General features: G+C 33.9%; 1 protein-coding gene across 2 annotated transcripts in view; it reads left to right on the top strand.

Moving 5' to 3' along the window:
- The first annotated feature begins 1474 nt into the window (after positions 1–1474).
- Positions 1475–15721, top strand: part of DLC1 (DLC1 Rho GTPase activating protein) — a 378978-nt gene continuing 364731 nt past the window's right edge. Inside the window, exons 1-2 of one of the 2 annotated variants that reach the window (XM_088793389.1) lie at positions 1475–1629; positions 12443–13590. In XM_088793389.1, the coding sequence (XP_088649515.1) occupies positions 12568–13590 (1023 nt within the window). In that variant the 5' untranslated portion in view covers positions 1475–1629; positions 12443–12567. Of the gene's footprint in view, positions 1630–2145; positions 2468–12442; positions 13591–15721 lie in introns of those variants that run through there. The other variant, XM_074329716.2, reaches the window with a different exon arrangement.

A 15721-nucleotide genomic window follows, 5' to 3' on the forward strand; every position in this document is an offset into this window, starting at 1 on the left:
CTAACAGGTGTGAGGTGGTTTCTCATTATGGTTTTGAGGAATGTAAAAGAGAGTTTAAGAGGTCTTCCCAATTTCACACAACAATTAAGTGGGAGCCAAGAGAAACAGTTGAACTCTTTTAGCGAGGGGAATAGCACAGAGGTAGAAAACCTGGGTTCCATTATGTACTTGTCCACTTTCTATCATTTGATTGTGAGAAAACTACTTCCACAAATCTCTAATACTTTATCTGTAAAATAAAATTAAGAATACAAACAAAAATCATTAGGAAGATTAAATGGGCATAGTTTCAGTGTAACTTTTTGAACATGAATATACTCTTCAAATAGTTTATGAAAATATGGGCTTCCTTAATGCCATATTGTTGAAGGTTAAATTAAATGAATTTAAATGCTCATTTTTTAATTGGTAAAGTTTTGATCTAAACTTTAAAAAAATTGTTTCTGTCCACATGCTTTTATTTGAATGCTTCTCATCATCAAATGATGCACAATATAAGTTATCTTGCCATTTAACATTTCTTAATAGTCCATGCTTTACAATAATTTTGAGAGATTTTATTTTTCCAATAAGAAGTAAAATAGTAGCTATAACATCATACTTCTTCGAGTTATCACCTATCTAGTCTTCTTAGGGAGTACTAAAATGATATCCATTATGATATCCAGGTATCTGTGAACCTTTACAAATAGTAGAGCCAACTGAGAATAAACATGAATGATGAAAACTACTTACAATTTCAAAGATATACAATATGGATTGCAGGGCTAATAGGTTTAATATTTCTTTTACCTTTTATGTCACTCATTTATCATTTTGAAATTGAAATTATTCTTGTTTCTCCCATTATTGGAAATCTCTAGAATATTGCAAACCACACATAATCCCAATAATCAGATTGATCTGATCACTAATCACTGAAAAAAAAATGTGCAAGTAATAAATAGCAAGAGAATCCATTGATTATAAAAAATAGAAGTTAGACATTACTGAGCAATTCCAACTGAGTAAGAAAATTAAACTCAGAGATGCTGTTTCCTGTTTCTCTGGCATAAACAAAGAGGCCATTCCACTGGCCTCTCCATAACCTGGATGTTCCAAGGCCACATCCCTCTTCTTTCCTTCCACTTTCCCTAAGGAGAATTCTGGGTCATAAAAGAATAAGAATTGGTATAACTTTCCTAAAACAACTTGCGCTTCCTCTGCGTTTATATTTGTGTCGTCTTGCTATAAGACGAGCTAACATCTATTATTAATTGATGCACTAATTAAAGCCATACTTACAGTTTCCATTAGCTTATTCCCTAAATTCTCCCGAACTGGCTGTCTGGTTTTAATCAAAACCAAATGGTAGTCCAAGTTCCCAGCCTGGAGCAGCTAGGAGGAAGTCATTCAGTGGAGGCACAAGAAAGCAGAAAAGATAAACAGATGATAGTTCACAAAATTTGTGTCGGACGAAGGATGCAGATACTGTGAGCTGCTTTAGAGATGTTATTCAGGGACTCTGTCATGCTAGATGGAAGCAGTTGCAAGTGGTTAATGTCAGCAAGACTGTAATAGGATCAAGATGGAGTCTGTCTTCTGCTTTTCCAGCACTGGATTTGTATAACTGGAGGATTCTGACTAGAGGTAATACAGCATATGTCAGGACACAAGCTATTTTAATTCTGTGAAGGATTCATGGGATCAGAGAGATCATGAAGAAAGCATTCTATTTACTAGATTCTTGGAATTTTATTTACAGATCTCAGGTATAGTATGTAAGGCTATAGAGTTTTAAATTGTAAGTAATGTAAAAAAGGATTTCAAATTTAGACGAATTATGGCATTAAAACTAAATTTGTCTTTCTCTCTTAAAAGAGCTGCAAAGGTATTTTGATAAGTTGTGCCTAGACATTTAGCAGACTGGAAAAGTTGTAGATGAGGGAGAGAACTATGTTTTCTTTCTTTCTTTCTTTCTTTCTTTTTCTCTCATAAGCTGTGTGGGATAGAAAAAAGCTCTAGGACTTTATGACTCTCCAGCTAATCACCTCAAGAGCTTTGACAAACTCACTTCAGTTCTGTGTAAAATCAGAACTCCTACAACGCCCAGGCTGGCTCTGCTCTCCCCCTCCCCTCCGCTTCGTGCAGTCTTTCTCACATGCACACTCCTCAGAGGCAGGAAATGCTTCCCAGGCAATCTGGGCCTGGTTGTGGAGGCCCCTTTCGCAAAACATCAGTCTGAATTTAGTAGACAGAAGTCACTAGGAACGCCTTGACAGACTCCTGCTTTAGCTAAGGCTCCCTCCAGCTGCGGAGGGTGTTTTTGTTAGAATAACACACTGCGTAAAACTGCTTAGAATAGAGCCATGATCTCAACCACGAAATGTGAACTTATATTTTGGAGAAACTAATGGGGACGGACTTCTTTCCTAACCTGAGTGTTGAAAAATGTCATGCCTTGGCGTTTCAGCTCCTCGTTGTCTAGGTAAGACACTGTGAATATCTATCTTTATTCTTTGAGGCAATCTTTGAAGAGGTAAAAAGATTGGGATAAACGTTAGCATCTTGCACCGAGTGGTGATTTCCTAGGTTTTAGAGGAAAGCCATGAAATCAGAAGTGGAAAATGTTTAATAAGTAGAAAACTGTGAGTCAAATTTTTTTTTAGCAAAGTGTCAATTCTAAAATAGACTCCATAGAGACTTACTCTTTTCCTCCATAAACTAAGATGTTATTTTAATTCCTTTTTGTGCTTACCTTATTTATGAATAGAGCTATAACACCAAGTTTCCTATTACATGGCATAATATAAAACAAACACATTTTCTTACACGTAAGTGTAAGGTGTAAATGAATTCTTTTTATCTCCCCTTATTTTGCCATCAGGGAGAGTAGATAGCACTAGAGTGATTTTGCTTAATATTAAATCTCAAAGAATATTTTGTGTCTCATTTAAAATATGAAAATTGGATTTCTCAATAATTCCCTAAACCATTTTTAACTATAGCTCAAGCTGCTAATGTACAAATTAAATGTTTCATTAAAAAAAAGTAAATACATGAAATTTCATCTATCCTAATCTGATTTCAAAAATTTAAATATCAGAATTGGATCTAATTTACATTAACTTTCCCTAATTCACTGTTCAGATCATATTTTATGTGAATTTTTTTGAATAATTGGAGTAAATCTCAATGACAACAACATTCATTATTACTGTTTAAGGCAGCCAGAAATCACTACAATTATATGAAAAATTGATCATGTGTTTATAATTCATATAATCATAAAATTACATTTCCACTGGGCTACAGTCTCTTTAAGGTATTTTAAATGTTTAAATGTGCAATATATGTAGGAAGATATTAGTAATGACTGAAATAACATTGACTTTTAATGCATAGCATACTGTTATATTTACATTTGTGAATATTTAGAATGAAAATCATTATTTTATAGAAATAATATGCAATGGTATGTGAAGGGAATATTCATGTATATTTCCAAATCTATTAGATGAACATAAAATATACTAAATGAAAGATGACAGCTATTTGACAGTTGAATCATAAGAAACCAAGTGTTTCAATTGTAAAATTTTACTTAGTACAAGGTAACCATTTTCTGTATTAGCTAATTATTTTAAAATTCTATGCTGGAATAATATATTTATAAATATTCACTATTCACTAACAATTTAAGTCAGATTAAGACTTAAATATGACAAAGAGAACCTATTTTTAAGTATGTTAAAAAATAAAATATTGACTTATCTAAATTATGATTTAATAAAATCCCTGAATAGAATTTCAAGGAAGGAAAATAAAGTAAGGTACCACTAATCTAACACTGTCCGGAGGTTGCCACAGGGAGCTAAGCAATGACATTCAAAAGTAACCTGTCCAAGGTCACACTACTAGCTAATAGGAGAGATGACAGTGGGACCATAGTACCCTGTTTTATAATTCATATGTCTTTATACTACGTCGTTATGCTCTCAAATAATGATTATACAGAATAAAATATGCACATGTCCAGTAAAAGGCTACTTGACACAGAAAATTGGAGTACAACTTTAAAAAAACATGGCTTAAAATGTCCACCAGTGTTACAGTGGGGAGGGGGGAATTCATGGTTTTAAAAAAAGAATCATATTTACTAAGTAATAAAATTTTCTCAAATGCAAAAGTTTTCTTCAAAAGATTTAATATGCTTTCAACAAACACTTTAAAGGAGTAACTTATTTGTAACTATTTTGTTACATTTTGCAAGTATGCCAAGAAAATCAATCCATATGCTAGTAAGCATATTAATTTAAAATTAATGTTTCTGAAAAACATAGAGCTACCAAAGAGTTTGTCCGGTTCATATCCTTGTATTCAAATGATATCATAATGAACCTACACAACCAATGATGTTCAGAGATTTTACTACCCCTCATTGGAACTGGTTTAATGTACACAGACTTTCTATCTTTTACTTAAATTTCTGTTGTACAGCCCATTTCCAGTCCTATGAGTTTTTCGCCAGAGAAAATATAAAAAGCCTAAATGGACATATGAAAACATAAGTGTACATTTCTAGGCCAAATAAACCTGCTTCCTTTCATCTTCCCTTCTACAGCTTATTTTCAGTCCTTAACTGGATTATGTCTATTGTGAGCCTTCTACAAGGTCTTTTAGTAGTAGAATACAGAATTTGTTACACTATATAAATAAATGTCTGACAAGGGCAGTATAAAATGGGAGAGTTGGCTGTTTCATCTGTATCATACTTCATACATGACAATATATGTTGCTACGCATGCTGAAACACAGCACTTTCCAAGGCAAGAGCCTTTCTCATAAAACTAATATATGTCATTTCTAGTATATGCCATTTCTTTAGAGAAAATGTGTGTAATGATGCTTTTGTCCCCCATTTTTATGAAACAGATTGGATTTCCTGATGTTATTACCACTTAAAAGTTACACTATTCAACACCTCCAGAGTCACCACACTCCACATTATTGGAATGAGGAATAAATGCAGTAAAGCAATAGCCTATATAACTGACTGTGTGATTCCTAGAGGGCCTAGTAAAAGAGAGTGCAGCATGTTATTTTTTTAAGGGCATTATAATAAAAAGGAAGACATTCTAGGCATGATTTAAACTTACTTATAGAGGATTGGATCTTCGAGGCTTAAAATAAGTCTAAATTGGGATCTTTAAAGTTTATCTCTTTTTGATCCTATTTTTTTCTTCTTGGGGAATAAGTGAATTGGTATCAGTATTATCTTACAATGAGAATCTCTCTATGGAAATCATTACAGTACAGCAAATTTCCAAATGACCGATGACCTAGATCTGGATCAGAGAATTTTATTATCAAAATAGGGAAATGTTAAGAATTTAATACATGAGAATTTAAAGAGGATAAGGAAAAAGTAGAAACCTCCAGATTTGAAAAAAATAGTTGAGTATCGTGGCTTCTTCCCCCATGAATGATGAGCCCCTTATGTGCACAACTTAAATCAAACAGGTTTATGAAGAAATCCAACTCCAGACCGACTTTGGTGTGGATATAGAAATACAACGTTCACTTCTTTGGTTATATTTTGGCATCAAATGCTTAATAAATGGAAGCTATTTTTACTATTACTATTATTATGATCACCAAAATATTCTAATGCATATATATATATATGTGTGTGTGTGTGTGTATATATATATATATATATATATATATATGTGTGTGTGTGTGTGTGTGTGTGTGTGTATATATATATATATATATATATATATATACACACTCATATTCACTTGGTAATAAAAACAAGCTCAAATGTATATAAGTAGATGACAAAGTAATCTGAGAATTATAGATACTAAATACAGAAGGCGAAAGTTGATAATATAGATAGCAATCCCTGATAGGATATCAACCTAACAGAAATAGCTAAGTTTCCAATGATTTCATGTTCCTGATTGTGGTGCAAGTTGTACTTATTGGATGACTGAGTCTCAGTATCCTGTTGTCACCTAGCTATCTGAACACCTGTGTTGTTATAGCCATATCTTTAATATTTAGTGATTACTGTGTCTACCGTTAGAGTGTTCTTAGAAATGATACTAAAGCTAAAAATAGGAAGTGGCCACTTAAAGCAAAGCCATACCTCACCATGCTGACAATAAAGCATTATAATCCATGTCCCTTGTTGAAGAGAAATATATTTTTATAATAAAGCAAAACCACAGTTCAATCATACTGTCTTTGCCATACAAAAAAAAAAAGAAGACAACAAACTCTTGATAACAAATTTACCTCTAAGCTGTTTCCTGTTGCATGAAAAATTCTAAGCAAAACAAGTTCAGAGAAAAGGCAATACTTTTCTTGGGTTATGAGGAATTCTTAGATAAGAGAAATCAAGGCAAAAGACCAAATGATTAATTATTCATTAGTGAATTTATTTGCAGAAATATCTAACACACAATGTAGTTCTAAATGCTCAAAGGGTTCTACATAGGATGGAACACAATTATTGAGAAGATTGTTTACTTTAGAAACATGGAAATCCAAAGAACACACAGATATCTAGAAATTATTACATCCATGATGCAATATTTTCCTCCATAACTGTGTTAATTCTGGATCTCTTGGAAACCAATTATCCCCAGGAAGATCTTAGTGATATCAGGCAATATCATGAAACGTTCCAAGATTTCCTCAAATTACTTGTGGGTTACTTAAGAAAATATTAAGAGAATCTGGAAATCTTGCTGAACTGAGCTATAAAGTGGTGGTAAGTCAAACACTGCCAGTATCTGGGCTCCTCCCTGCAAGAAAATTAGAAACTGCTAAGGTTACATTAAATAACAGGAAACTAGAGGTAAATATAGGGCACCATAGAAATAATACCTTTACATTAAGATTTCAAATCACTATAGGATGTCCCCAATCTCTCTATCTTATTAACTGGACCCTTATCATATAGTTACAAAGTGGGTCAGTGTAAAAATATTCTTTTCTTGGTTTAACTTCACTCTTTATTCTTGCAAGGGTGCAATTTAAAGAATATAACCTACTTTTAATTAAAAGGAGATTATTTCCTTTCCAGAGTGACTAAAAACATGCTATGTGATAGATATTATACACCTACATATTTTAAAATAGTAGTAGGAAGGCAACACGACCTAAAACCTTAACACAGGACGGGTAATTAAGAAGAAAGAGCCTAAGGGAACCCAGAAGTAACTCTAAGGAAAAAGTAGAAAAACAAAGAGAAATTGGCAGTACTATTATGTCTTTATTTGCCCTTCTATTAAATATGTAGGATTTGTGTGAAAGTGTTTAAAAATTACCCAGAGTTCAATCATATAGATATAGGAGAGAAACAGAGAGAGGTGGGGGGAGAGAGAAAGAGAAAGAGAGAGAGATCATCTGTGTTCTGAAAAGACAAAACAAGGTATCCACATTTGAAGGGACGAATCAAAAGTTGCTGCCTTTTCAAGTACTGTGAGTGAGGTGTCCAGGAAAAGTTGGGAAACAACATAATAGAGAATTCCTCTTTTCATATGTATTTATTTACTCATTTAATGCATTTATTTACGCATATGTATTTATTTACTCATATGTATTTATTTTCTCATTTAATGCTCTTTATGTATTATTTCTATACCTTATACTTCTATTCAGATAATATTTTAGAAAGATTATAGCTAAATGGGTTACCAAGAATACCTGTCCTGAATTTCAGGAGTTCCCAGAAGGATTGGGAGAAGAAAGGAAGCCATAAAAGAAATCACCTTGGAATCTCATGGAAAACTGCACTGACATTGGTGGCCAAAAATAAGTACCCAAACTGCCACCTTTATTTTCTGAAAGTGTGAGACACGTATGTGTGTAATTGTGAGGTGGTGGTGTTCTGGGTAAGGAAGGGATAGAGGGGATTGGTTTGGTCCCATGGGATATATTGTAGAGGAACTGCAGGCATATTTATTGTCTGATTTTACTATGAAATTCCTCTCAGTGTGGTCACATACATCATATAATCTATTATTTCCATGTTTTTTTTCTTAGAGGCATTTCATGTAGAGAACTTTAGGATTTATGTGAAATGACTATCCACTAGACCTGCTATATAAATTTGAACCTGGACATTCCATTCCTTGTTCATTGTGTTGAATTCCTGGCTTCTTATTTCCATATCTTTTCCGTCTTTCCTTTTCTTTTTCTTTTTTCTTTTTTCATTCTGTCATTTGGGTGGAACTATTGCTCCAGTAGTTTCTTGAGGAGAGGAAAAAAAGATTTAAGGCTTCTTATGTAATTTCAAGGTAGAGGTAATTTCCCATCAGAATTTTGAAAGCCATATTTGCCTGTTTTATTTCTAGTGCTGCAACTGAAAAATGTAATTACATCCCCATTCCCAACCATTTAACCTATTTTTCTTCTCTTTCTGATAACATTTATGATCATTTGCTTACCTCTAAATTTACGAAATTTCACAATATTTCTTGGTATCATCTATTTTTATTTTTTGTATTATTGAATTCTCCATGGATTCTCTTCAATCTGAAGACTTGGGATTGTTAGTTCTGGGAAATTAACGGATATTTTTTTTCTTTGAAAAATTTCTCCCATCAATTTTCTCTGAAATGCTTCAGAGAAATGTGGTTCCCTGCCAAGGTGACCAATGAATTTTCAAGTTGTAAGTAATTCTCTGGAGTTTATTGATGCCTCTGCTATCTTTCCCAAAGAGATTATTCTGGTGTAGTAAAAGGTGAAGACAGAAAGAAAGGAAAACTTCCTCCATAGAGCAGAAAATCTAACTAAACTCCCATTTGACCTGGATGTGTCAGAGGCAGGAAAATTCCCACAGAGGGTCTCATTCATGGATTTCTTCCTCTGAGAGCTCTACCTAACATTTACACTATTCCTACACTACTCACCATTAAGATAGAAAGGATGGAAGGGGGGGAGGGAGGAAAAGAGGAAGGGAGGGAGGGAGGAAAAGGAAGAAGGGATAAATAAGGGAGGGAGAATTGATGACCCCCTCTTTTGTCTTAAACTTTCCTTGGTATTTGTGGCCATGTGAGAACTTATTATCCTTGTTTACATGAGTTTCTCCCATGAAATTGTCAGCCTTTTTAGGAAAAAGTAGAATATCTTATTTAGGTTTATATTCCTAATGTTTAGCAGAGTGTCTGTGGCCCATTGGGAACTAAATAAACATTTGTTGAATAAATGAGTGTGATCAGTCAGTGTTGCTGTCAGTTCTACAGGTACTGCCTACTTGATTTCAGCCACAAGTCCTGTATTTGTGCCATATTCTCCCAGGCTATAAAATCAACAATAGGGATTATCATCATGCTCTTCTTCCTTGAGGACAATTTCCAGAGCAAAATACCTATAAGGTATGCGTTTATCTCAGAAGCAAGTTCACAGGAAAGCAGGATCATTTGATATCAGATATATGTCAGTGATTCTCAATAGAATGTCTCCATTTGTTGTCATTTTTTAGTACAATAATGGTCAGCTATAATTAATTAAAGATATATATATATACTGTATGACGTAAAGTACTTATTTTATAGAGTGTTAAGGGCTACAAAATTAACCCAAACAATAAATTTTAAATCGTTTTTGTGTCTAAATACCTTATACACTAATATCACAAAAAGTAAATTTGGACATTTCAAAAATGTTTTCCAGAAATGTTACATAATTATAGGTACATACAGTCTCTTGTAATATTAATACTGTGGTGTTTGAACACATGCATTTAAGAAGTGAAAACTCCCCATGGAAATTCACTTCATAAAATCAACACCCTGGAATGACCTACACTTTTCCAGACCCTTCATCCAAATCCTCAGCAGTTGAGCTCATTCTGAATGAAACTGCATAAAAGGGATTACCAAAAAAAAAAAAAAAAGTAATAGAAATTTACAAAATAAATACACAGTAGTTAAGAATATAATTTTAAATGAGGCAGCTTGGTGAGGTGGCTCATAGGGAGAGTCAGGACTTTTACAAAGACTACTCAATCTTACAAGACAGATTCTGGACAATTGACATGATTAGAAAATGAGACTAATATGCTCAGCTGCAATTGAAAATAATCCAGTGTTCCTTTTTAGCATTTTGTTCAACCTTTCGAACATGGAGGCAGATATTAACTATAAATCTTACAAGTCAGAATTACACATCAGGAAGTGTAAGAAAGACATTTTTTAAAAATCTATCAGACCACAGGATATGGAACAAGCTCTCAAAATGTAGTAATGATGGTCGTAACGATAATTAGGAAATTTTATGTCTTAAAAGTAAGGACACCCTACATTCACAGGGCTGATTTGGAAATATCCAAAGAACCTAGATAAGAAATTAGGACAGAAGGAGTTAATACTCTGTTGGATATACCTAATTTATAATCTCTCTTTGTAGCAAGATTGTCTTAGAACTTGTACTGTCTACCTTTGACGCTATAAAAACGCTTACCTACTTGCCAAGGTTGAATGAAATAAATTAATTAATATTATGTAAGTTCCTAAACACAAAATTTTAATGTAACCTGTTTCCCAAGGGGTTAATAAAACATTATTTCTCCTTGGTAGAAGAAATGAATCTAGAATTCAGTCTCAACTTAAATGTAAATATGGCTTAGGAATGACACAGTAATACCAGTTAGGATTTCTTAAGTTAGCCTGCTCTTTCTACACTAAATGTAAAAAAAACGAAAGCATCTAAAACAGAACCTCCCTATTACAACCCAAATTTGCCCATGAAAGCAGAAATTTTCTGACATGCATCTATGTGTTTTTTCCACTTTCCATAGCCTCCCACACTATAATGACTTATGCATTAACTTCAGGGAATTTATATTTTCTTTTGAGTGCAGAATAAATGCCAACATGGAAAATGTGAACGCTGACCATTTTCAAAGATGGCCACAGACCTTTGAGGGAACCAAATAGTATCCAGAAAGGTATTTGGTCAGGCTTAGGTACCAAATTCTAGTACATTCCTTAACTTCACTGGTCTCTACAGGATGGGAATATTTACTTTTCTGGCATGTGCTTAAAGCTTAGTCAGAATAGCTTGAAATTTGGGGTGAGGAGTCAGAGTCCTTTTCAATACACTGAAGTGACCCCAAACCAGCACAGCAGTTAATCTTGTTTATGGTTGAAATCAATAAGCCAATCCATGTTATGTGCTGACAGTTCTGTGGAGTAACACATAGAAATGTCTGCTCTTTAAATGTGATTTTTCTTTTACAATCCGGGAATTGGGTTTCATTATGAGACAACATTTGGGTTAGTCCTTTTTATAAGGTTGAGTTTACAATGGTATAATTTGTTTCCTTTAACTAAGGATTTGAATCATTCAAGGCAGTAGCGATGGATACCAGGAATGTGTTTATATTCTGACCTTATCTTATGCCTGGTTTGCTTGTTTACTCAGATTTTTTATGGCCAAATTCTAACAGAAGTATACAAACTAAATGCCATAGAAGCCAAAGAGAATGAGACTGAAATTTCTGAAAAATTGTCCCAATTGCCTTATCATGCTCACATCTTCGTTTTGGTTCCCCTGAATTCCTGCCTGAGGAGTTGGATTTTATACATACAAGAGATATGTGGAGGGAAGGGGTGGAGGTAGGAGCTCTTTCCATGAAGACAATGAAGTGTGTTAGCTACCCAAGCCTAGTCGTAGAACGAAGGCCTAGTTTTGAATCTTAGGCCTAGACTTTCTTCCTAGATGTGTAACCTTGGGCGAGTTGTTTAATTTCTCTAAGCTTCAAGAATACTAGCTTGCTAGCTAGTAGTAGCAGTAATAGTATGTAAAGTAACTGTATTTATCCTGAAGCAATGTAAATGGTATGTGTTATGGTTTCTTATCCATGATTTATGTGTTAATATGAGCTAAACTGGATTATTCCATGTTTTTTGTTCACTCCCTGGAGTAAATACATTCTGATAGTTTGGGATCTGTATTAGCTTTTTCACACACTAATACGTTACAAATGTTGTCTCTATATCTCAAATTTTGCATGAACAGTTCCTTGGTGACCTTTGTTATAATTCAAACCAAACAGCATATAGATTTCTGTAAAGACTTGTATTCACAAAAGCAAACCAGGAAATCATGTAAGTTAGAGCAGCAAGTTTCTTCCAGTGAATTTTAAGTATTTCACGCCAAATATTTTCTTAATGGAGTTTTACATATTTAATAGTTATATCTTTATGCACTAATAGATCCATCAGTCCAGCTACATTTGAAGGTATTGTCAATGATTTTTTTATCACAAATATTCAGGCTACTGTTTAAAGAAGTAACACTATTAAAGCTATTAAACATAAATTTTATAATCTCTTTCACTTAGTCTTTTTAGCACAGATTAAATGTTCTCTTTTCCAAGATATATTTTCGCTTTAGCATCAGATCCTGAACAGTTTTGTTTTTTTTAATTTTTTAATAGGTGGCAAAATGACAAAACTCGCTCTCTTCTTCAATCAGTGAATTTGAAGTAATCTTTCATCAAGTTCCATCTCCTTTAGTCTCATATGGAATGTATCTCTCTATCTGTTGTTAAACTACGATGACATGTCTGTAGCTATCAGAAAGAGAAGCTGGGAAGAACATGTGACCCAATGGATGGGACAGCCTTTTAATTCTGATGATCATAACACAGCATGTCATCATGGACTATTAGCTGACAGCTTGCAGGCAAGGATGGAAAAAGATGCAACTCTAAATGCAGACCGCAAAGAGAAATGTGTTTCACTACCAGACTGCTGTCATGGATCAGAGATGAGAGATTTTCCTGGGAGGCCAATGGGTCACATTTCAAAGGAGGTGGATGAAAATGACAGCCATGAAAGTGAAGATCGGTTTCTTTCTCTGGAGGCCAGCACGGAAACACTAGTGCATGTTTCTGATGAGGATATCGATTCCGATCTATATATTACAGATGATAGACAGATTTTAACTTCCCAAGGCCATAAAACATCAGACCAACATAGCGTCAAAGGAGCAGGCTCCTTAGTAACGATGCTGCCTATCACAAAAAGTAACCAAGACTCTTACAATTCCTGGGGAATGGCTGATGGAACCGATTTAGTGCTGGTAGAGAAAAGGGGGGAGAGAAAAGTTATTGAAATTATAAGTAAAAGCTTAGAGCTTTGTAATGATATAAGCTTAAATGAAATAAAAGATGCATCCCAAATAAATGCATGTGAGTCATCGAATGTGAAAGATACTGTGTCTGAGAAGCAATTGCTGAATTCTGCTGTAATTGCTCAACAACGAAGGAAACCTGACTTCCCTAAAGATGAGCATGAAAGAAACACCTGCAGTGTTATACAAAATGAGTTCTTCTCTATTCCTTGTACAGACAGAGAACTGCCATTATTAAAAGCAGATTCTGGAAGCTGCCTCCTGCAGCCTCCTTCCTGCCCGAGTGGAATGTCAGCTGAAAATGGCCTGGAGAAGAGTGGTTTCTCAAAACATCAAAACAAAAGTCTTCCAAAGGTCAACTCAGGAGATGGCATGCAGTGTTTACACTTAAAGGAGACTCTGGCCACCCAGGAACCCACAGATAATCAAGTCAGACTTCGCAAAAGAAAGGTAAGACATATGTACAGATTATCTAGCTTTTGGACTTTTGTAAACATCTTTGTTCCCATCACTTATTATTTTGTTAGCATTAAAGGGAGATGGAGATGTTTCTTTTGCCCTGTCATGTAGCTGTATAACTCAAAGAGTATCTTCTTAGGGAAACCATCAAAATATGTGAAAATTAATATAACCTACTCATTTCCCTCATAATGTTTATAATGATTTATGAGCATTCTATTTTGGGATTGTGTTGAAGACAGAATTGATTTCACTTTCTTCAGTTGGAATTAAATAGCCACCAGATAACCCATCATTCAAGACCCATCTGAAGAGTGATCTCTAATTCTTAGAAAGTCATGGCATTTTTAATTTAATATTATTTATTAGGGCTTGTTTATTTTGCCCTTTAAAAGACATATTTTATCATGACAAATGTGACATAAAGCACATATTAAAAATGACATATGTATGTATGTGTGTGTATATGCAATAGTAGCCCCTCCTCCAAATATGATACTGTTTTAAATGATACCCTAGTACATTCACTATCAATAGATCAGCTTTTCTTTAACTCTTGACCAAAAAGTACCAATAACTGAAATTATTATTATTATTTTTTTATGTTAAGGCCACTTTGACTAATCCTGTAGATGCCGTTCTCCCCTAAGTAGTTTCCAAGTGACAGAGCAAGGATTGGAGTGGAGCTAAATGAAGCATGGGTTAGCCAGTGAACTCTTGACCAAAGTTTCTCATCCTTAGGATTTCCCCAGAACTCTTCCAGCAATGTAGTGCTCTATAATCCCGATGTAAATACAAATACAATTTCTTCTGTAAATCTAATGTGATCATTAGCACTGAAAAACCCTTGCAGGTTGGACACTGTTGTGTAAGATCCTTGCCACTCTCTTGATATATTAATCCACAATTGCTATTCTAACACAAAACTAATGTTCTTAGTTCTTTTCAACTGGAGCTATCTACAATGAGGGGGAAAAAATCTCCAACTCTCTTTGTGGTGAAGAAATCTGGTTTCCATAAACTGTGGTTTTGCAAACAAAATAGATCAGTAACATGTCATAAGTTAGTTTAAGTGAAGTCAAAGACTTTACAGCAAAGATCAATGTGCTCAAACTATATGCCAACAGAGCATTCTGTGCTTCTGACAAACTCTTCCTTCCTTATATAAATTGTATTAAAATGTTAATTCTTCATGAACTTGTTTAAATTAGAATGCTCAGATTAGTTATTCAGAAATTTCCATATATCCTATCAAATCTGTTGGAGTGAATGCAATAGTGACATAAGAAAATATTAACTGACCTATGACATAGTTCCCCTAAAATAAGACAAACCCTGCCTAACTGCCGACAGAAACATTAAACATTCCAGAAACATATGCTCACCACTTGGACATTTATATCAATACTAAGAATGCTGGAAAGAATTTGCTCTTGGACATGTCACTATAACATGGTTGCATTATGAAAGCTGTAATTATATCTCATTTACAAGTTCTACTTAAATATTCTATTTTAAGCATTTCATCATTCTAAAGTGTATAGCATTGTCTAGTGGAATGTTTGCTTTGACTCTACAACTCATTTGGGATGCTTTGTAATGAACAGATTCAATTCAAAATTTTAGATTTGGAATTTACTCTGGAAAAGTGTAGTTATAGGAGGAGCCTCTAGAATCAAAATGTGTAGGAAATTTTGTTCTATTTGATATTGATGAGAGTTAAAATACCTTTTGAATTGGCAATTAGCCATTTTAGAAATTTGCCAAAAGAAATAAAACAATTTCATAAAAATATATGTACAGAGATGTGCATCATTGTATTGTATGTTACTGACCAAAAAAAAGAAGCCAAATTTCCTATCAATAAAGAATGTCTAACTATTGTTCAGAATGCTATGTATATGCTATAGTTAATAATAAAATGCTGTATATAAACTAAGTTACAGTTTGGAATGCTACACTGCCATTAAAAAGATAGAGTGAGCCATGTGAACTAACTGAATGATGCTCATGATGTCATGTGTATCTGAGAAAAAGACAGTGGCAGACCAATATGTATAGCACATCCAACCTTATATAACAAAATATGTGGATATAGATATACAGATAGATAGAGATAGAG

Source organism: Rhinolophus sinicus, chromosome 16, assembly GCF_057876585.1.
Source record: "Rhinolophus sinicus isolate RSI-liver-muscle chromosome 16, RSI-T2T, whole genome shotgun sequence".
Taxonomy (NCBI): domain Eukaryota; kingdom Metazoa; phylum Chordata; class Mammalia; order Chiroptera; family Rhinolophidae; genus Rhinolophus; species Rhinolophus sinicus.